The sequence below is a fragment of the Hyposmocoma kahamanoa genome, unplaced genomic scaffold, assembly GCF_003589595.1.
Source record: "Hyposmocoma kahamanoa isolate Upper Pololo Valley unplaced genomic scaffold, ASM358959v1 76, whole genome shotgun sequence".
NCBI classification, from domain to species: Eukaryota; Metazoa; Arthropoda; class Insecta; order Lepidoptera; family Cosmopterigidae; genus Hyposmocoma; species Hyposmocoma kahamanoa.
The window spans coordinates 6,885,295-6,908,498 of record NW_020653900.1 but is presented as its reverse complement, the minus strand read 5'-3'; the positions used below and the strand labels follow the sequence as shown (position 1 = coordinate 6,908,498).

The following is a 23,204-nucleotide window of genomic DNA, read 5'->3' as shown; positions in this document are numbered from 1 at the left end:
TTGTTTTTCCATAATATATAGATTGTAAATTCTAAATATATTCAATTCAATTCAATTCATTTTCTTCTCATGCTCTTAAAGTTCGTATTTATGCTGGGTGTAGGCTGCATAAAATGGGATTTTATGCTCTAGTGTATAAAATAAAATCGTCGTTGAAGACCGAGGCAGTGATGCCTGCGCCAACAGCCACGCGCACTAGAACTTTATTTATTTATTTATTTCAAATGCAAGTCACAACAATGCACGTTCCATTAGGTTAGTACTTATTGCTATGACACCCCGCAGGGGTATGGCACTTAGTCGCCACATTTTGGCTTACATTATTGTTCACACAGTACAAAATATAGTAATAAAAATACAACATAGATCACAATAACATGTCAATAACTAGCCCGTTTCACCAATACCAATACCAACATGTCAATTATCCATCATCTGCCTTCGTCAAATACATAAAATAACATAACAACATAATTTAACCAAAAACCATGCAAGTTTATCAATATAAAATTCATTTAAGTTATAATAGCACTTGTCAATTAATACTTTAAATTTTTTAGTGAATAATTTTATAAAATAAAGTTTTACTTTTGTTTTTTTTAATCCATGTTATATTACAAAATTGAAAAGTAGGCAATAGTAATAATTCTAATAAGTTGTAAGAAATGTACATGAAAAAAATATAAGCTTGTAAAATATAACTGAGCATTATGTAGTCTGACCCGAGTCACGTGTAGAAAAAAAAGTAGTACATAGGCGGTTCTTATTTTTTTTTTAGCAATAGTTGTGTTAACGTTTATTTGTAATATTGCTATTTAATTTTCTCGCAATCGAAGTGAAAACCAGAGTGTATAACTCGTTCATAAAACTCATTTTACCCTCGACTTAAGTATCCACACTCGCCTGCGGCTCGGGTGGATATACTCGTCTAGGGTAAAATGACGCGTTTTACGCACTTGTTGTACAATGTACCAATTTTGAATTTATGTTAATAATGAACATTAATTCGTTACTTTGTAGTATAGAGTTAAATATTATTCTAAATATAGTTGGGTCCACATTGAAAGTAATACTTAGATTCACTACGACAGGCGAGTGAGATAAAAATGGTCCAAAAAGGACCGATTATTTAAAAATACTTGAAAAAAATAGAATGCGTTGTTAGCAATATTTTTGAACATCGCATAACATTAATTTGAAGTCTCGTTTATGCTAAGATGATTTCTCCAACGTTGAGACAATTTCTTCTTAAATTTTCTGACAACTTTGAAGTTAAGAGTCAAGTTCAAATTAAGACTTATCGGTGCTCCAATTATTATAACTTTCGTTCATAATCATCTCAAGTTGAAGTTAATGGTTGAAGAAATAATGGCAAGCGTAAACGAGTCTCAAATTATTTTTAACTACTTCCCCGGCCGGACGGTTACCATTATGCTCTGTCACGCAGAGGTTCCTGGTGGGATTCCAGACCGGGAGAAATATTTGTATGGTCTCCATTTATTTCTTTCGTTAGTTTGGCTGTGATTTATGGTTATCAAAGTCAAAGTCAAGTAATCTTGTATGTAAGTAAATTACACTTAAAATCGTCATACTGATTAAACTCTACTGCTCATTTGTAAGGCCGATTCTCCTGAGAAGAATGAGTAAGAAACTCTAGAATTTGTTCTTTGTAAATCGTCGACTTAGTGCAAGAAGTTATTAATTGCCATAAAATTTATATAGCATTTAATGACGTCTTGCAATAAGCCGACGAAATTATACATTTGAGCAATTACACAACATTTGATTTAAACATCTTACATCGAGACTGCTTGCAAGAGCTAAAAAGGTCAGTACCACGGATTTTTGTCATCTTAGTACGCAGAAGCTGCAAAATAACCTTTAGCGTAAAGTTTTTGTTTTACTATAGTTTTAAACCTCGTAAATGGCAAATTTTGAATATCAGTCGGAATCTTATTATAGAAGCGTACACATTGCCCCAAAATGAATTAGAGACCTTAAGAAGACTGTCAAGAAGAGCTAGTTTGTTTTTATTCCTCAATTTAATGTAACGTCTGTCACTACTTTTCAAAAATACTGATATTTTTCTTAATATAAATAACATTTTCATAAATGTACTGTGATGTTAATGTAAGAATGTTAATCTCTTTAAACATATCTCTCAAATATTTATCTCATCTGTCTATGTGTGTCCCTGGCTCTCACGATACAGGTTTTCTCTAATGCGTTTATTATTATAAATAAAATTTTTAAAATTTGCTTTTACATGTCTTTAAATTCATATATTTTTCTCCTTTTTTTTATAATATCAAGTGACGGTACGAAGAAGTCGTGCTATGGTAAGCTAGTTACAGGGCTGTCCATAACAGTTGCAGTGCCACGCAGAGCTTTAAGTCGCAAAGATCTGAGGGGCACTACCACTGCGCCCGTCACCTTGAGACATAAGTTGACAAGTCACATTTGCTTTGAATTTCACCAGCACCCTCACTCTTCAAAACCGGAACACAGTAATGCTGACATTACTGCTTGGCGGCAGAAATAAATAAAGTGGCAGTACTACCCTGGACGAATTCTTTCACAAGGACCTCTACTGATACTTATATCAAATTATATCAAAGTTTTATGAAAGAAACTTATATTATTTTATAACGTATATTTAGATGGATATAATTGAAAAATTTATATTAAATTGATATTAATTTTTTTTTGTGAAATTACTCCAGTACTTTGTTATAATTATTATATTAATATATGTATTAATAATTTTAACAAACTAGTAGATGTAAATTTTCAACCAGTCGCGATAAAAAAGTTTGCGAGTTCAAATTGGGCAGTTCTTTACGGTTCTGCTTTTCTTGTTTCTAAATACATGGGTATATAATAACAGATTCATTTGAGGTCAACTTTAATTCATGTGATTATATATCGGTTGCCAAAAATAAACTGATCTACTTAGTTCGTATTTTTTCTGCTTTCACTGATTCAAAATTATACCTATTGATGAGGTCTCTTCGTCGTCAATTGGAATAAACATTGGGCCCACAAATTATTTGCTTTCCCTGTGACACAATTAGCATGTTACCATATTTTTTTATTTTTTTTATTTATTGGTTCACTTACAGTTATCTTATCTAAATTTCAGCACTACTTATGAGTGAACACAGCTTGCAATACCATTGATCAAAACACTTTTTTTATCAAATATCAAATGATGGGACGAACAAGTCGTGCGCCTGGTGGTAAGCGACACGCCTATCCATAGTAATTGCAGTGCTACTCAGAGCTTTAAATCACAAAGACCTGAGAGCCACTGCCACTGCGCCCATCATACCGATACATAAGTTGACAAGTCCCACAGGTTTATTCCCAGTTGTCACCACTGCCTTGTTCCCACTGGCGACAAATGGAAAAAAAATCTTATATGAGAGCAACATAAAGCGCGAGATCTCTATGCGAGAACAGCAGTATCTCGCGTTTTAAGTCGCTTTCGTGCTTGTCGCGCCCAGTCGTGTTAGCCCCACAGGTGGTGACAAACGGGATAAAAAGATATATTGCAGTGACAACTGGGAATAAGCCGTCTCATGTGCCTGTGATTTCAATAGCGCCCTTAAGAGTTGATTCACATGTAACGAAATAGAGTAACGCCCACTGTAGCGAATCGCAGTAGTAGCTACAAATCTTTTTGTACATTATTTTATAAGCTGCTAACATTAGTTGTAGATTGAAATTCTAAGTTTAAATGTAATTCTTTTTGGCGCGTTTGTCTTTGTTATTGTCATTGTTTTTTTTTGTTTTCTGTTTGGTTGGTAGCTGTACATTGGTTTAATAAACTGTAAGTACATTTCTTTCATGGTTTTGCTCACCCTTTAGTAGCACTTGAATCCCATTGATTTAGTCCATTATGCTCACATTATTGCTTGTCGGCAGAAATAAGGTACGTGGCAGACTTTCCTGAACAAATACATTCACAAGGAGCTTTATTGCTACTGAATTTAAATCAAAACGTTAAGCTTATTTTTCAATTTAAAACCCAACCTCCGTAAAACCCAGCAAACTCTCTGTATTCTCTCTGTATCTGTATTTTTTAAAGATAGAGTGAAATGACAGTTCATTGGACAAAAGTGCTGGACGCTTGCAAGCAACTAGTGATTGCAGTCGATAAATATTCTATCGATTATAGACTGAATGTTGGTTACGCTTATGAAACAAATATCCGAACTTTATTCATCCAACTGCTGGGCACAGGTCCATTTGAATTGTTCATTTTTGATAATTCATACGTACATAAAATTTAGCAGTATGTGTATAAAAATACAAATAGGTGACATATTTCAAAGTTTTTAGTTTGAACTTAATATACATAATCAAATACGCCTGTCGCTATTAAAATATATATGGCTAAAAATAGATTTCGATACTAATAGACCAATTGTCGAAACCAGAAAAAAAAAACAGAACAATAACGCAATTTTATTGGTAATCATTAGAACGTCGTAACATTGTGAAAGTTACGACATTGTAATGATTACTATTCAGACTTTTTTTTGCAAAATGTTTATATTAACCATTTCATAATCTGTAGATAAAACTGTCAACAACAACTACAAGACTATTTAAAATTGTACGAAAATTGGCAAATGCAAACTTGCAAATGTCATTTTACACCATATTCAAAAAAAAAGACTATGCAACGCTAAAAGCGCTGAACGCCCAATATACTGAACTGTACTAAATATTACACGTTTCATGCCCAAACAAGTATGCGCATCAGTTTTGAATGAAAAACGTATTTTTTAGATACTCCTTCGTCTCATAGAATGTATAATACCTATATTATAAAACTAAATTTCAGTGCGATATTTATTACTGCCTATTTCCGTTTTGATGGGTGAGTATAATTGACAAGTAGTTTTAAATAAACAATTTGTGCCCGTCATGGAAGAATGGCACAAGTGGAGTTACATGAAAAACGTTTATTGCTCCATTAGATACAGAAAAATAGAACCCGGATCCACTCCAATTTTTATAACTCTATCTACGTTATATTTTTCTGTATCTAATCGAGCAATAAACATTTTTGACGTGACTCCACTTATGCCATTCTTCCATGAGGGGTGCGAATTCATGCTTGAAAAGTTAGTCACTCATACTTCGCATAGGCGGTTTAATGTACTACTTATAAGGGTTGGTGGCTGGTGAATGGACTTTAATATTTTTTTTCTTTTAACTTGCTATAACCCTGCAACTACAATAGGAAGAGAATCTCAGTCTCGCTCAATGTATACGAAAATATATCAAATACAATTACATGCTTCAGGCCCAAGCTATTATGCCCTCAGTTTTCATTATGAAGAACCCACCCATGATATATAGAATTTATAGGATATGTATAATAATAATAACGCACTCACTCAACAAAGTCCCGAACTAGGGAAACCCTGTGTCGCGGGTGCCATGGACACACACAAATTACACCCAAACTCACGAGAGAAATAAATATAGGCCATACAAATATTGCTCCCGGCCCGGGAATCGAACCTGGGAGTCCGGCATGGTAACCGTTGGCCACGGCAATTATATGTATATGTGGTCATATAAAATAATTATAAACCTAAAGATCATGGCCCACCTAACTATAAAAGCCATATCCCACGGCGGCGTACAATGAGTAATGACATATGGGTAGATTTATAGAAAAAGGTCTACTTTATAATGTATGTGTCGCTTAACTCTGGGGGACTGGGAATTATGGAATAAAAAAATATTTTTATGATTTCCTAGAGAGAAATTTACGTCTTATTCCTGATACAACTGACCGCGCAGGGTTCGTGCATGAGTGTGTGTGATATTTTGACAGAAAGTCCGACAACAATCTAACTAGGGTTTTCACACATTAACAATATATAACTTAAAAGTAATGTGGTTTTTGAACCGGGAACCCATAATCTGTATGGGCCAGGATCTTTTAATGCGATATTTTGTACACTGAGCGTTTATGTGGTCGTAGGAATAATAATGTCTGGGTTTGAATCACTTCACTTATTATGTATGTTTTGATATACATGGCGTCTTAGGAATGCAAAAAAAAATCGATACACTTTGCCGTCGTAGCTGTGCCTAGAAAAGGAGTTACAGCTTCGTGTAGATTCCCACGCGAGATATTGCTATTCTCAGTCAAGATGGCGACGTGGATTCCATACATATCGCTGTCATCCGCAAATTTACTCACTTTTCTCAATAAATATCGTTTAGAAATTATAAGGAGCACTTGTTCGTCTCTCTTATCCTTTCTAAACTGTTCACACAAACACAGTTCACAAAATTGATCTAGGTCATCAATCATCGGACTATTGACGTTTTGACATTAGGGCGTCTAGAAAATAATGTCGTCAAAGTGGATGTCCAATATTCAGGAGACAGGGAACAAGCGCATGGAAATCTGAGCCTTGAGACAAAGCACTTAAAGATGACACATAAATTATGATAAGCAGTTTACGTAATGTTCTTTTTAATTTGAAAAGCTTCTAAAAATATGAAGAAAATGTCAAAAAAGTATCTTTTGTAAGTTGGATAATCTTATCCAATTATCGATTTGTTATCTAAATTATATACATTGAAGAGAATTGTTACGTATCGTCAATTGAAATAAAAGTTAGAGTCACAAATTATTTGCTTTCCCTACGACAAAATTAACATGTCATCGTTGATCAAGATACTATTAGTAGCAATAGAGCTCCATGTGAAAGGTTCATCCAGGGAAGTACTACCATCTTACCTATTTCTGCAGCCAAGCAGTAATGTAAGCATAACAGCGTTCCGTTGTTGTAGGGTAAGGGTGCTGGTGAAATTACAGGCACATGAGATTTGTCAACTTATGTGTCAGAGTGACGAGCGCAGTGGCAGAATCCCTCAGCCCTTTGCGACTTAAAACTCAGAGCGGTACTGCATCTGCACGACTTGTTCGTCCCGTAACTTTGGTATTATAAAAAAGTCTATCTTTTCGACTTCAACTTCTCCATCCTAATGTTATGAACAGCGTGGTAGTACGTACTTGTGTAGTGTCAGGCTATCCATTATTATCCCAGAGGACATTAGCATTTAACTAGGTACGCAATGACAATCAACTGTCACAGTTTTTATTATTTCCCAAGAGTGATGCGTGCTTGCGTGCGGAATAATGTATGCAGGTATTCGTGAATGAAATTTTGCGCTCTTTCGCTCGCGCGATGCGTGCTCTCTCTCGATTTCATTCGAGAATATCCTCACGCAATGCCTAGTGTCTATTGAACTTTACTTTGAAAATGGTTTTACAACCTGCATGTGTTGTTAGTATTATTTTTAATTGAAATAGGAAGAGCTAAATGACAGTGTAATGACTATCATGAATACTTATAAATAGTATCTAATGAATTAGGGTGTGAAATATATCGTATAAATAATATATTAATTATTTGCCATATATCGAGTTCTTAGGTTTTCGCGATTGTTACACATAGGAAATGAAACTATTTTTCCGGATTTAAATCGCGTATATTTGTTTTTTCAAACAAACCGACGTTTCGGGCCCTTTACAGGTCCCATGGTCACGGTTGACTGAGGTGGTACAGTCTTCAACCAGTTATGTCTAATATTAATGCAAACCACCCTATTTTTTCACTATAGTTACAATAGTTATTAGTTAAATACCTTATTTTTAATTTTACAAAGAAAACATTCCAATTTACGCTACATTAAGTTTTACAAATTATTTTGTTGAATGAATTTTTATTAAGTTTAATTTATTATTAATTATTAATAGAAATTAGAATAAACTAGAACATATTAATTAGTACTGCAGTCTATGTCTGTTTGGGATTTTTCATTAGAGGAAATACTGGATCCCAAACTGGTGGTACGGAAAAACCATCTTCTCTGTTGAAATTAGAATGTTTTTTAATTTCAATGGCCTCTCGCAGCATCCTGGGCAGATAACGGACTTCTTTTGCAAGGACCTGGGGTTTGTCAAACTTCATTGAATGTGTAGGTTTATCCATGACATGCTCGCAAACTGCAGACTTGTTTACGCGACGGTGTTTGTTGTGTGTGTGTTATTTTCCATATGTTAATCTAACTTGACCTATCTACTGAACGTACTTACCACGGCGCGGCAAGTCGGTTTAACCTTATTACAATATGTGTATATACTTATTATATGATACTACACCTCGTAAAAATTTAAATTGACAGTATATAAAATGATTGTTATAACAAGCTTTATATATATTTTTTATAATATCAAGTGACAGGATGAACGAGTCCTGCAACTGATGGTAAGCTACACGCCCGTCCAAAACAATTGCAGTGCTACTCAGCTCTTCCTTCTTCTTAATCGCAAAAATCCGAGGCGCACGAGGTCACCCTGAGACATAAGTTGAAAACTCCCACGTACCTGTAATTTCACCAGCACCTTTTCCCTTCAAAACCAGAATACAGCCGACATTACAGCTTGGCGGCAGAAATAGATAAGGTGGCAGTACTTCCTGGACGAACTCTTTCATAAGGAGCTCTACTGCTACGAAAATGTTCTTATGAAATGTAAATATGAAACAAGAATTATTTTAAAGTAAGTAATAGAATGTACATATAGTCCAAGTAAAAATTATATTAAATGAACGGTATGTCTTTAGAAATTATTTTGTTTGATTTTCTCAAAAATTAAGGCGCATCACATGAGTTAACAGGGTGAAGGTACTACTTAGAATTCTAAAACCCTAGTACCTTAATGTACATTATGAATAAAGTGGCACACATTTACTACAAGCCAACCGCTTCACAGAGTCGGTTCCTGAGGTAGCTGCGCAGTACGGGAGGAGTAACTGTTCACTCACTGTTGTATGTCGCGCTGCACACGGGATAATTTCAACAAGATTTTTCTGACGATATTCAATAACAAGTTGATTGAAAAAAGTCCAAATGGCATGTCTATTCATTTCAATTATCAATGAAACAGTTTTATTTTATCGTTTTACAATATGACTGCACTTTTTTCGATCAACATGCTATTGAATATCGTCAGAAAAATCTTCGGATGATTCCCGAGTATAGCGCAACATAACTGTAACCTCAGATACAGATTCAGTTAAGAGGTAGGTCTGTAAAACTATATTTAACGTGAAATTGATCCTCTATAAAAATCCAAATTGGACCGTACTTTATGAGAGAAACTATAAACTATTCGAGACACAGCTGGAAACTCACAGATGAAATAAACATCTACATAATATAAAATAAACATTTCTACCTGAATCATCGAGTAAATTTGTCTCAACCGAACTATAAATTTGACCCAATTCTGATGAAATCACGAGTTCTTGACTGGTTTATTACGTTAAAGATCTGTTAAAGTTTCGCTTTTCGATACCCACATGGCGATAAACTTAGAATCTCTGATTGTTAAACTGTTATTTGCTTCAGGTTACAAGCGATTAACGAGAATTTATAAAAGCATTAATAGTCTATTTTTTATAATATCAAGTGACGGTATGAACAAGTCGTGTGCCCGGTGGTAAGTTACATATCTGTCCATAACAGTTGCGGTGCCACTCAGAGCTTTAAATTGCAAAGATTTGACGGGCACTGCCACTGTGCCTGTCACACTGAGACCTAAGTTGACAAGTCCCATGTGCCTGTAATTTCACCAGTATTCGTACCCTTTCAAACTGGAACGCAGTAATGCTCACGTTACTGCTTGGCGGCAGAAGTTGGTAAGGTGGCAGTACTTCCGACGAACTCTTTCACAACGAGCTGTATTGTTACTTCCTAGGTACGTTCAAAGCCAACCAAAGGTCCTATACAACTGAATCGTTTTATATACTAGTAATACCACCCAATTAAAATGTCGAAATTAAAACTGTGGGTGTTTATGTCTAAGTATAAGGAGGAATAGTAAGTTTCTTTAATAAAAATAAAAAAAAATTAGTGTAATAAATATAACATTAACTATTAATAATCTCAGTACAGAGTACTAAAAAACCGACTTCAAAAGTACGTGGAATTACATCTATTTGCCAAGTTTCTTTGAATCATGAAAATCGGTGCACAAATACCGGAGTTACCGCGTAACATACATACCAAAAAAATACAGTGGAATTGAGAACCTCCAAGGAGGAGGTGAAGGTTTTGAAATCGGTTAATAATTTATACGTTTTTTATAAAAAAAAAACCAAAATCAAATTGGAATTACATCTGTTTGCCAAGTTTAATTGAAAACGGTTAAAGGAAAGTGGTTGAAATCCAATAAACCTGATTTATCCCCTAATTTTCTACCTTTCGAGGTAGAATAATTTCTTCAAATTGAAATGGGAAATATTACAATAAATGGTAAAACCTGAAGGATACTCGAGCTCGGCAAAAAACAATATGGGTTAATCAACTAGCTTAGTGACAGGATTTTATTGTCTCCACCTTACATATCTGGCGGATTTTGACCTTTTTTTATCTCAAACCATTGTATATAACTTGAATATTTCACAGTCGAGTGCATCCAAATTTTTTGTTGAGGTCATATTATCGGTTTTCAAATTACCTTTATTTCCTTTGACGAAGAATCCCAAGAAGATATATGATAGCAGTGCTACATAAAGTTTTCATCAATTTAATTACTTCCTAATTTATTCAATTAAGTTTAGTAACAATTCATGTGGTTATAATTTCAGTACAGAGTACAAAAAAATCCTTCTCATTCAAATGGGTCCACTAGGTATCCCCTTGCCAACAAAAAAAGTATCATCAAAATCGGTTCACAAATGCCGCCGGAGTTTTCGTTTAACATGAATACAAAAAAAACACAGACGAATTGAGAAACTCCTCGTCTTTTTAAAGTCGGTTAATAATAACACATTTTGCAAAAGATATGTAGTATATATTGGAATGTTAATTGTAACCCGTAACAAAATTAAATGTAGTTATAGTATTTACGAACCTTATTTTTCTAAGTAATCAATTAACCATGTTAATTCCTTTTCGAGTTCTAAATTTGTAATGGCAAAATATTTACCACTACCTATCAACTTAGAGTTGTACACACGGCGAACTTTTCGTGAAACGCTCGATTGCATCGATACTAACGCGCGATTGCTTCAATGCAATCGCTTATAAGTCTCACGTGTAGCGATGCAATCGCGCGTTTGTATTTATGTAGTCGCGCATTTGCTTCACTGCTTAACGTTGCGCGTGTGTGAAAAGGTAGACGATTAGCCAATGTATCGCTTCTGTATCGCGTTTGCATTGCTGCTAAAAGTTGTCGTGTGTAACCGCTCTTAGACGTCAACAAAGGTCGAGATCTGTACGTAATAATATATCGCACAGCTATTATAATACATAGTTTATGTTATAACTCAAAATATGAGAAATTCAAGATACGATATTTATTGAACGTAAAATTTGATTCTCTACACGTCAATAAGACTGTCGTTAGAATATTGTAAAAAAAACTAAAAGATATCTACTGAACTCAAAATGAGACACACTTTATGTGAGATACTTCTGATCAAAATAGCCCTTACTCAAAAATATGAAATAATTTTCTTCTTTCATTTTTAAGTATGTATATTTGGCAAGTAGGATATAACCCATAAATTTACACAGATCTTTCATGGGAAGCGAGTAATTAGTTTTCTGTCGATTCTGAGAAAATACACTTTTTGAGTTAATACACTATTGTATTAACAGTGCGATGTGTGAATTTAACTTAAAATATTTATTGCTAATTGTGTGGTTAGAAATACATAGGGCGCACTGTAAGTTTCCGGAACTGGTCACTTACATAAACAATATTTAAAAAGTAATTACAACATTTGAAAATGGAACTCTTTGGCTATAGAATACAGATTGTTTCATCTGACTATCACTTGTTTTTACATTGTGGCGCCATTTTAAAAATTGGTTGTCTACTTCATCATGGATTTAACTCGTGAAAATTTTCGTGTTATGATTTTCTACGACTTTATGTGCAATTTAACAGCTCATCGGAGCTTCGCTCGGCTTCAAACTGATTTTGGCAATAAAGCGCCATACAAGACGACTATTTATAGCTAGCTAGTTTGCAGAATTCAGACGTAGTCGTGTGAATCTCAGTGACGAATTTCGTGATGGTCGCCCGTCCACTGCTGTGAACAACAAAAACATTGATGCTGTGCGCCGTATGATCAAAACAGACAGGCATGTGATATACCATGAGATTCAAGCATCTTTAGGCATAGGCTTGAGTTAAATACAATCAATACTACGCAAACATTTGGATGTGAAAAAGCTGTGGTCTCGGTGGATCCCACACAATTTGACTGAGGCTCAAAAAACGGATCGCGTCACTTGGTGCAATGCCATGCTTACCAGATTCAACGAAGGGGCGTCAGATTTGGTGTGGGACATAGTAACAGGTGACTAAACATGGATTTATAGTTACGATCCCAAAGCAGCAATCAAGGAATATGGGTCTTTCGAGTTGATCCGAAACCAACCAAAGTGGCGCGCGTGCAAAGTGCCTGTAAGCGGATGATTACCTCTTTTTTTAACAAAACTGGACACGTGGCTAATATTGCCTTGGAGAATCTGTGTACCGTGAATAGTGATTGGTACGCGACCATTTGTTTGCCGGAAGTTATTGACAAACTCCGTAAAAATAAACGCCGTATCATCTTACACCACGATAATGCCAGTTCTCACACGGCCAGGCAGATAAATGACTTTTTGAAGGTGAACAACGTTGACCTTACTTGCCATCCCGCGTACAGTCCTGACCTGGTACCTTGTGACTTTTATTTATTTCCAAAAATTAAGAACCACTTACGCGGTCAACGATTTGCATCACCTGAAGAGGCTATCGAAGAGTATGAAAAATATCTTTTAGAGATTGTCACGGAGGCATAAATGTTTCCAAAATTGGTTCGTGAAAAATTTCGTATGAAAAAGTGCATTAACGCTAACGGAGAATATATTGAGAAACAATAAATTAATTTCTAACCATTTACAGTATTTTTGCTTGTTCATTTCGGAAACTTATAGTGCGCCCCACGTATTAACATATCTGGAATCAGCACAACGAGATCTACAACCTTACTTTCTTCGATCTACGATCTTACCTTAAGTTAAGAAGTAGAGTTAGTATAATAAGTAGATACAGTAACTACTCTATCTACTTATTGTTATACTCAGCTCACTGAATGTGTTTGTATTACTTACATTACCACCCATAGCTCCAAATTTTCGATTCTTACGATGTTATTTTTTTATTTGCAGTAACATTTACCTCGATATCAATGACGATAAACAAAATTATTTCAAACTATATTTATTGATAGAATTCCTCTAATGAGCGTCGTAATGGTATATCTTATCTTAGTAATCCAAGGTTAAGGTAACTAGTAATTAGTTCCGCCATCTTTCCTCTCTCACATCGCTGTCACTCTATACCCAGGTGTCAATTATCGTTGGAAAGTGGAAAACTAGCACGGTTGTGGTTCCCAGAGAGATTCGCTACCGTTTAGAATCGATACCCTTTGGGATATTAGGCTCGTTATTTACAAAACGGACTGGAAACTAGCTGTGTCTTATGCCGCCCTTCCCCGCTCCGCTTTAGCAGAAAATGGGCTTAAATAAGTGATACCTACATACCAATGGCTCTATAAACACATAGAGCTACCTCAAAAATACGTAAAAGGATGATGGTATAAAAAATAATTGACGGTCGATGAACGGTTTATCCAGAGGGCGCTAGATGTGAGGCCCTGGGTTTGATTCCTGGTAGAATCAATTTAGAACCGAATGATTTTTTTTTTATAATACCTGACGGGACGAACAAGTTGTTTGCCTGGTGGTAAGCAACGTGCTTGTCCATAACCGTTGCATTGCCACTCAGAGCTTTAAATCACAAAGATCTTAGGAGCACTGCCACTGCTCCCGTCACTCTGAAACATAAGTTGATAAGTCCCATGTGCCTGTAATTTCATCAGCACCTTACCCTTTCAAACTGGAACGCAGTAATGCTCACGTTACTGCTTGGCAGCAGAAATAGGTAAGTTGGTAGCACTTCGTTAATTCAGACGGGTATGAACTACCTCCTTGGTCGAACAGTTACCATTCTGATCTGCCACACTGATACCGGTCCAGGATAAATATTTGTATGGCCTACATTTATTTCTCTCGTGAGTTCGGGTGTAATTTATAATTTTTATGTGTGATTATGTGTGTGTCCATGGCACCTGAGATACAGTGTGCTCGTTATCATCATTATTATTATATTTTAGCCAATTAAAAACTCTGTGTCGCATTAACAATAAAAATTCGGAATACAACTCGCTGCTTTTGTAAAATAACACAGTACTTATTATATTATAAATACCATGATTTTGAACTACCTATACATAGATGAAAAGAACAAGTGAAACTTTATTTCAAAGGAGAGAACTATGTAACAAGTCAGAAAATTAACTATTTTGGTTTAGAACACTTTCCACGTGCAATACGTACATCATGTTTTGAAGTACAGTCGAGCAAAAAATGGCTCTTATCTTTTATAGATTTACATGATTAAATAAACAAGCACGAGTTTATTTTCTTTGTATATTTTTTTGCTAATTTCATTTCACCTTTCTATTTTTCTTTTTCTTAAATTGAGACGATTTCCACATGATTCTCAGTAAAAAGCTCACATTTTACGCCACAGTTGTCCAATTGTTGTCTGTTTGCAAGATACAAAACGAATAATGATTAGTTTATTTAATATTTTATTATATAAAAATGTATTTAAGTAACATAATATAAGATATTCAATTGTACATCGTCAATAATTAAAATAAGTTATGTCGTTGAGGCTACATCCAAATTCTTAATTCCATATATTTGCCACGTATAAAAAAACCAAAACATGCAGATAAAAAGTCTAACATATAAATGTTAACTAAACCAAAATACTGTAATTATTGGTTACAAATGTGTAGCGAGAACTCTGAACCCATATAGGGTTCAGAGTCCTCGCTGTGTAAACCAAGTTTCATTTTCAGCCAGAATCTCCCTGAAAAGAGCTACGGTCTCACGGTAGTGGTGTGATCATTTGACACGTTAGACGCCAAGTAGATTTATTGATTTTTCCATTGAGGCCATTGGAAGTCAAATTTGTTTAAAGAAATATATTAAACTTTTAAAAATTTGGCTTCTTTTACACAGAAGAATATTTTTGAGTTTCTCAGTTGAATACAAATCCTTTTTCTATTTAAGTTTAAATGTAAATAGATAAGTCATATGATTTAAAATTATTTATTCATTTATTTTAAAATTAGTGATACACATTAGCACAGATCATTAATTAAGGTATTTACGAGGAGCGCAAAAGGACAAACTGTTAAACATAGGCCACCCTTACAGACTAGACGGACGGTCGGACGGACGGGACGGTAGACGGTCGGATGTGACATGCATCTATCGGTTATCCGCCGCTCTTACTACATCAACCGTCATCTAGTAGGGGGCCGTCCCACTGAACGCCTTCCAGTTCGTGGTCTCCATTCCAGAACCTTTCTGCCCTAATGACCGTCACTACTAGCCATGTGCCCTGTCCATTGCCACTTCAACTTGCCAATTCTTTGAGCTATGACGGTGATTTGCGTTCTTCTACGGATCTTCTCATTTCGGATTCGATCGCGTAGAGAAATGCCGAGCATTGTTCGCTCCAACAAATAAATTACGGATATGTGAAATTTGGTCTCTCCTACTTAAGCATAAAAAAATTGTCGACTAAGTTTGTTCGTAGAATCTTTAAACTTCTTTCTTGAAATTATATGTTGTCATTTTGCAGATATGACCTTATTACGCCAAGCTTGTGAATTGTAATGAATTCAAATAAAACATAAAGGTACCTACCCTAACGCTATCTATATCTCAATCGTAACATGCTTTAAAAAACGTTTAGCGACACAACAAATCACTGTATTTTAATCGCAACATATTATTATATCCAAAGGTACGCCTCCATGATCTGTTTACCTCTATTTGAAAATTCATATTATAAAACCATAAGTTGTTCCACGCTTGTGCTGAGAATGCAGTCGATGATGTTTACTAATTAAATCGTTATCGATTCTACGAAACAGTAATCAGTTGCGAATTTTACACAGAATAAATCATTCTGATTACGAAAAACAATATAATTGATCAAAATTCCGATTTGGCACCTACGAATCAGATTACAGTTATGATTATACGTGAATGGCCTTTGGGACGAAAACGTGACATGAGCTGTAATTTACACGTGAATTGTCTCTTGTTTTCTTGTTTGGTTTAATTGAATATATATATATATATATGCTAGCTGCCGTGTAGTTACAAGAAATCATGAATGGCTGCAGCCTGTCTCTCTTACGTGGATAAAAATTTCACTGTGGTCGTCATCTTTCCAAATACGGCAGTTGATAATGCACTACGTTTGTCTTGAAGTAGTCGCCACTCTAAAACAAGACTGCTCTATCATTAGCCCAACTATTACGTGAAGTTTAAATGTAATTTAAATGCTTATGACGTTTTAAACATTAAATAACGAGTTTGATCGCAAACAGCCATTGTGTTTCCCGCGCCGCATCGATGCATTAAATGTGATAAGCCACTTGCACATTGTTTTTACCTAGACTTAACACAATTCTCATGTTCTAAAAAACTCAAGTTAATTGTTTGCTCTTTTATGTATGTATCCGTGGATATTGACATCGGAAGAGTGATTATTGGAATTCTGATCTAGATTATGATGTATCTAATCGGCTTTGTTATAGTTCCTTTTAACATCACAGTCATGTACAGTCAGCCAAAGAATTGCTAATCTAAATGATTAGTTTAAAAAAAGTATAGTTTATATGAATAATTATAAGTGGTTGTAAGTTTCCTGCAATCAGATTCTACAAAGTTGGATAAATATAGCGTGAGAATTGAGTTCCGTATTGATAATACCAATTGAATATCAATTCAATAAAAATTTAATTAATACTTAATATAGTTCCAAAAAATCAGTTATTTTCACTTCCTACGTGTAGCAATCGCGAAAACCTAAGAACTTAATAAATATTGAGATTTTTTTGAAATAACTCCACTAGTTTTGTTATGTTTATTAATATAAAAATCGAACACACAGTAAAAATTCTACGACCCGGTGAGACTTGAACCCACGACCATGCTGCACCGTTGCATTGCTCTTACCAACTGGGCCACAGGTCAGATTACCGAGCTGTCGAAATTCTCCAGTGTTTTTGTTATAGATATTTGTATTGGCTTTCTCTCTAGTGACATATAGTGAGAGTCGAAAAACCTTACCGTAGCCGGTATCTTTACAAATGCCTCAACTGACGTAGATGTCGCTTTTTGTATTTTATACTTGATTATAGGTAGAAAAGTTTTAAGTTTATATGTAATTTAACCGTAGACATATTGAGAACATCCTCACCATCATCTGGTTAAGATATGTACGCCGAAGTCTACCTTTTCCCACGCTACCATTCATATTTGCTCTATAAATTTGTGCCGTTATTCTACTAACACTCGTACTTTCCGGTCAAACCATCGAAGCGTACCTTTTCTTTCCTAAGGAAATTTCACACCACAACGCTCTTTTATTACACGGTTTCAAGAAAGATAAGAAACAAAGAAAGAAGACAATACACAATCAAAATTAAGTTAGCAAACGTCGGACATAATTTTCTGGGGTATAATAAATTAACTTACTGTGCAGGGTGTTAACTTAATTGCGTTACTCTCGAAATGGGGGTGATTATAATAATAATAATAACGTACACACTCAACATAGCCCCTCACTAGGGAAACCCTGTGTCGCGGGTGCCATGGACTCACACATAGACAACCACATATTACACCCAAACTCACGAGATAAATAAATGTAGGCCATACAAATATTTCTCCCGGCACGGGAATCGAACCTGGGACCCCTGCGTGGCAGTCCAACATGGTAACCGTTCGGCCACGGAGGCAGTTAATTCAGACAGATTCCACCCATTGACACAAACAATTTTTACCATGGCCACCTCCTTGAAATCTTGAAAAGTGTAATCTTTATTTGTCATGTCGTCAACTTTATATTGCTGTTGGAAATTTCCATTTGCGAGAAACTAATTTTTTAAGGCTGTTATAAGTCCTTGGTGTAACAAAGCAACGTGGGGTCATTACGCAAGACGTTTTATATTTTTTACATATTTACATCGGAAAACCAACGATGTCGCTGCATTTATACAAATAACTGATGTATTTGATAATATATAACTGCCTCTGTGGCCAAACGGTTACCATGCTAGACGCAGAGGCCCCGGGTTCTAATATTAGTATAGCCTACATTTATTTCTTCCGTGAGTTCTTCTGTACACGCGAGGACCTGTACAACGCCACTGGTAATGCTGTCTCAGTCGCTAAGTGCTGGTCCTCATAAATATAAAAGTCAAGGTCGACACGCTAAGAAGAAGAAGAACGAAATCAATGACAGTACCATAAACATCCAGACCCGAGACAATATAGAAAAGTTAGTTTTTACATTGACCCGGCCAGGAATCGAACCTGGAACATTAGAGATGGTGAAACCATGAAAACTGGTGTGCCGGCCACTCGACCAAGAACGTCGTCACAATGATAATTATAATAACGCACTCACTCAACATGCCCCGCACTAGGGAAACTCTGTGTCGCGGGTGCCATGTACACACACATAGACAAGCACAAATTACACCCAAACTCACGAGAGAAATAAATATAGACCATACAAGTATTTCTCCCGGCCCGGGAATCGAACTTGGCACTTCTGCATGGCAGTCCGGCATGATAATCGTTCGGCCTAATAATAAATATATATTGTAATTTTTACAAAAGTCATTAGATTCAATTTTCAGCAGTTACTATCCTACTGCAGAGTAAAAGCCTCTATTCCCTTCCTCCACCCAGGATTTCATGACCTCGTCAAATCATCTCCTTCTGAGCTTTCCACGTCTTCGTCTTGCGTTTTGTGGGATCCATACCGTAGTGATCTTTACCCACAGATCGCTTGACATGAGGCAGACGTGTCCAGCCAGTGCCATTTCAAACTGACGGATTTTGGGTCTCATTTAACTATACACCTCTTAGGAATTGAAACTTCGGATCTAAATCGAGTGTAGTATTTCCTCTGATGAAAAATCCCAAGCAGACACAAGACTGACTACAATTAGTACTGAGTAATTATTATGTTTTTAATTGATTATAATTACCATTATTAATGATAAAAAATTAAATTTATGAAAAATTTGTGATTGTTAAAATAAAATAAATTTGTAAAACAAGAATATAGCGTAAATTGGAATGTATCTTTGAAAAATTTTAATAAGGTATTTAATTATTAACAGTAGTGAAAAATATAGTGGTTTGCATTAATATTAGACATAACTGGTTAATGACTTTACACGTAAACTTTTACGCAAAGGGCTAAAACGTTGTATTGTTTGAAAAAACAAATATACGCGATTTACATCCGAAAATAATTGTTTCATTTTCTATGTATAACAATCCTAAAAACTTAAGAACTCGTTTCGTAGCTTTTCGTAACTCGTGCAGTCTTATCGCAAAAGTCCTCTATTTGCTAAATTACTAAATTATATAAACGACATTCGTTCATTTACCATCTCACCAACATATAGATACAACAACATTTTTTCTAATATTGATCTTTTTGACACCATTATTAGTAAATTAAAAAAACTGTACATGGCATTTAATATGTACTATCGTTTGATAAACTCCGTCTTGTAAAATCCTAGTGACATATAAAACAAGAATGTTATCATTACTAATAATTCCACAAAATAACGTGTTATAGAAGTCTTACCAATTATAATTTTTATTAAACTGCTAGCACTAGTTAGTTAGCCGCTAGTTACTGCGTTTCGGTTTAGAAGGTGTTGGTGAAATTACAGGCACATGGGACTTGTCAACTTAAGTCTCAGGGTGACGGCGACAGTGGCAGTGCCCATAAGATCTTTGCGATTTAAAGCTCTGAATGTCACTGCAACTGTTATGGATAGGCGTGTCGCTTACCACCAGGCACACGACTTCTTCTTCCCGTCACTTAGTATCACAAAAAAGGTAATAATTTAATAATGTTTCATGTATGACTGTTCATCGCCACAATTAACAAAAAAGAAACTCGTCGATATTCACCTCTTCTTTTGCACTCATGATTCCGAGCTATCTTGTATCGTTGCAATCGTTTACGCTGTACTGGTTTGCCCAAAGATTTTTTACCCGATACTAATAGCTACACTGAACTCAAACTCCATTCGAAGTTAAATTATGCTGTCGTTGTTTTGGTCACAAATTTATAGCCTTACGACATAATACTTTAAAGAACTCCTAAGTAATTTATTACTTTGGCTCAGCGTTTGTCAAGTTTCTACTGCATGTTATTTAAGCTCGAAACAGCTGAACTCTGTACATTGGTGCGTTAAAAACGTAATTTGCTTTATAAAATAAAATAAAAAATCATTTATATCGAGTTACCACGACCTATAACACACAAGCATATTTTTATTTTTTTATTAGACAACATCACATACGTTACTCTGATCCCAAAGGAAGTAGCTACAGCACTTGTGTCGTGGAATTGGAAACAACGACGGTACCACAAACACCCAGACCCGAATCAATATAGAAAAGTTAGTTTTCTACATTCACCTGGCCAGGGATCGAACCCGGGACCTCAGAGATGGCGAAACCATGAAAACCGGAGGTCGTCGAAATTCATTCATTTATTCATTCATTCGTCATTGATTTACTTTATTGAACCAATTTATAAATATCAATTAAAATAATAAATAAAGTATTATAAATTGCGATTAAAATAAAATCAATAATAATAAAATTATAAGTCAGAATAAAAAAATAAAAGCCATTATCATTTTCCTTCTCTTTCCAGACCATACCCACAGAAGAAAGCCTGAAACGTGGTTTGAGCAATAAATGCGCTGCGCGGGAAACGTCCTCATGTATCGCCATCGAGCTGGTGGGCTACGTGGACAGGATGCTGAGAACCGCCTCCTTCCAGCTCAGCGACGACGTAATGGTGGTTGATGAAAGGTAGGACGATATATTTTAAACAATTTTATGGTACACAACAATGGGCGGGTACTGAAAGTAAAGAAGTCATGGACATCTAAAGACATTTGCAGCACCACAGGAGTTGCACTTCGTTAAAATAGTCCCACACTTGTCATATACATGGCATACAATAAACTGTTGTGGCCCAGAATACAGCCACGCTGACCGCGTCGCTAGTAGCGCCCTTAAATCCTTAAGTATTCGGTATCTTACCGATTCAGAATCCGCTATAAAATAAAATATTATGGCAACACAGCTTTATCAACCGAAATAAATATGTCACGGAGACGTTTATCACACATTGCATGTGATATACCTACCGCTATGCTCGGCCATTTCACGTCGAAGAAAGTCCACCAAGAATGTGAAGTCTAAGACCATGGCCTAAACCATTCCTTGATTATATGGGTTGATGATCATACAAAATGTTATTATACATATATTCCGTAATTTCTATCTTTCCGTATTATTCTTTTGTTTTTTAATTTCAATATTCATGCATTTTCAATCTCCTTACACGAGTCATAAAAAGAAAGAGGTTTAGTGGAAATTCCTCAAACATAACTCCAATAATACATTCCAGACATTGTTTACGGAACTTTGCGTTTTATATATAACGCTCCAGTTGTTATATCTTAACTGTATATGATACGTTGAACACCACTTGTGCACTGAAGTATTGCTTATTGGAAATGTACAGCGTTAGCAGATTTATTAAAAAATATACCGCAAAGTAACGTTTGATCGTTACGATTGAATAGCAAATGTTTAACAGGCGTTTTGTGAAAACTGTAATACAGCAGTTGTTTTATATTGAAATATACCGAACTTAAAATTGACGTTATAAGCACAAAAGTGGTGTAACCCCATGAAATCCATTATACGAGGTTTAAAATTTGCCAATTTTGTTTCATATATCATTTCAACCCATTTGTACGTCTTACTTAATTTTACTTAAGACCTTTGTAATTACTGTATTCTGGCAAATAAACGTATTCTATTCTATTCTACTGGGCATGCGTCTCCCCTCAGGCGAATGCCATAGTCCGCCACACTAGTTCAATGCGGGTTAGGGACTTCACACGTTTTGCAAGGGTTGTGATCCTTCTTCAACGTGCAGGTTTCATCACGATGTTTTTCCTCACCAAAAAGCGCATGGTAAATTTCAAAGTAAATTTTGCACATATATTCTGAGAAACTCAAATGTGCGAGCCCAATTTCGAACGCACGGTATCTGCTTGAGAGGCGGTGGGTCAAACCATAAGGCTCAATTTATATTGCGATTGAACGGAATGGAAGCGAATTTGTTTAACGATATTGTTCACAGCATAATGAACTTTATGATCAATTGTGTTACGTACATGTTTGGTTCGCTCCCATTCCGCTCGGCCGCAATATAAATTGAGCCCAAAGCTACTGCGAACGCTTAATGATATGACTATTTTTTATACATATCACCTAAATCATTCTCCTTATTTATCATTAAAATCATTATAGAGTAAATTGTATAACAATTAGAATGAGATTGTTATAGGACTGACAATATATTCCATGGAACTAAAGTTCTAAAATTAAATAAGGATTTAAAAAAAATTTGCATTGAAATACCATCCAAAAATAATAATAATTATGCACTTCGGTTATTTAAAATAATATTGTACAAAAATTTCCTTCATTGATTTATTTTATTTTCTTAATATGAATTTTATTTACTAGACCATAGTTAAAATATGATCACCGTGGCAAAGTGCCCAAGATGCTGGCAGCGTTCCCCCTTTGCATAGCTATGATAATGGTTAATTTGTCAATACAAGGAATATACACTTATATTAGAATAGACTAGGTAAAGGTAAGGTATTTATAATATAAATAAAATATAGTTGATTGAGTTACAAGACTTGTAGAGGATGTGGGTTATACTTTTCTGTATCTAATGGAGCAATAAACATTTCTAATGTAACTCTACTTATGCCATTCTTCCTTGAGATATATTTACACTCATATTTGTAAAGTTTATATATATGTATATATATATATATATAACAACAAGGCAGCTGCCC

At 35.2% G+C, this 23,204-nt stretch overlaps 1 protein-coding gene across 6 annotated transcripts in view; it reads left to right on the top strand.

Moving 5' to 3' along the window:
* The window catches only part of LOC113232649, a 50,169-nt gene that overhangs the window by 7,493 nt on the left and 19,472 nt on the right, over positions 1-23,204 (top strand). For all 6 annotated transcript variants that reach the window (XM_026467426.1, XM_026467428.1, XM_026467427.1 and 3 more), the window contains exon 2: positions 20,963-21,123. In XM_026467426.1, the coding sequence (XP_026323211.1) occupies positions 20,963-21,123 (161 nt within the window). The remainder of the gene's footprint in view (positions 1-20,962; positions 21,124-23,204) is intronic.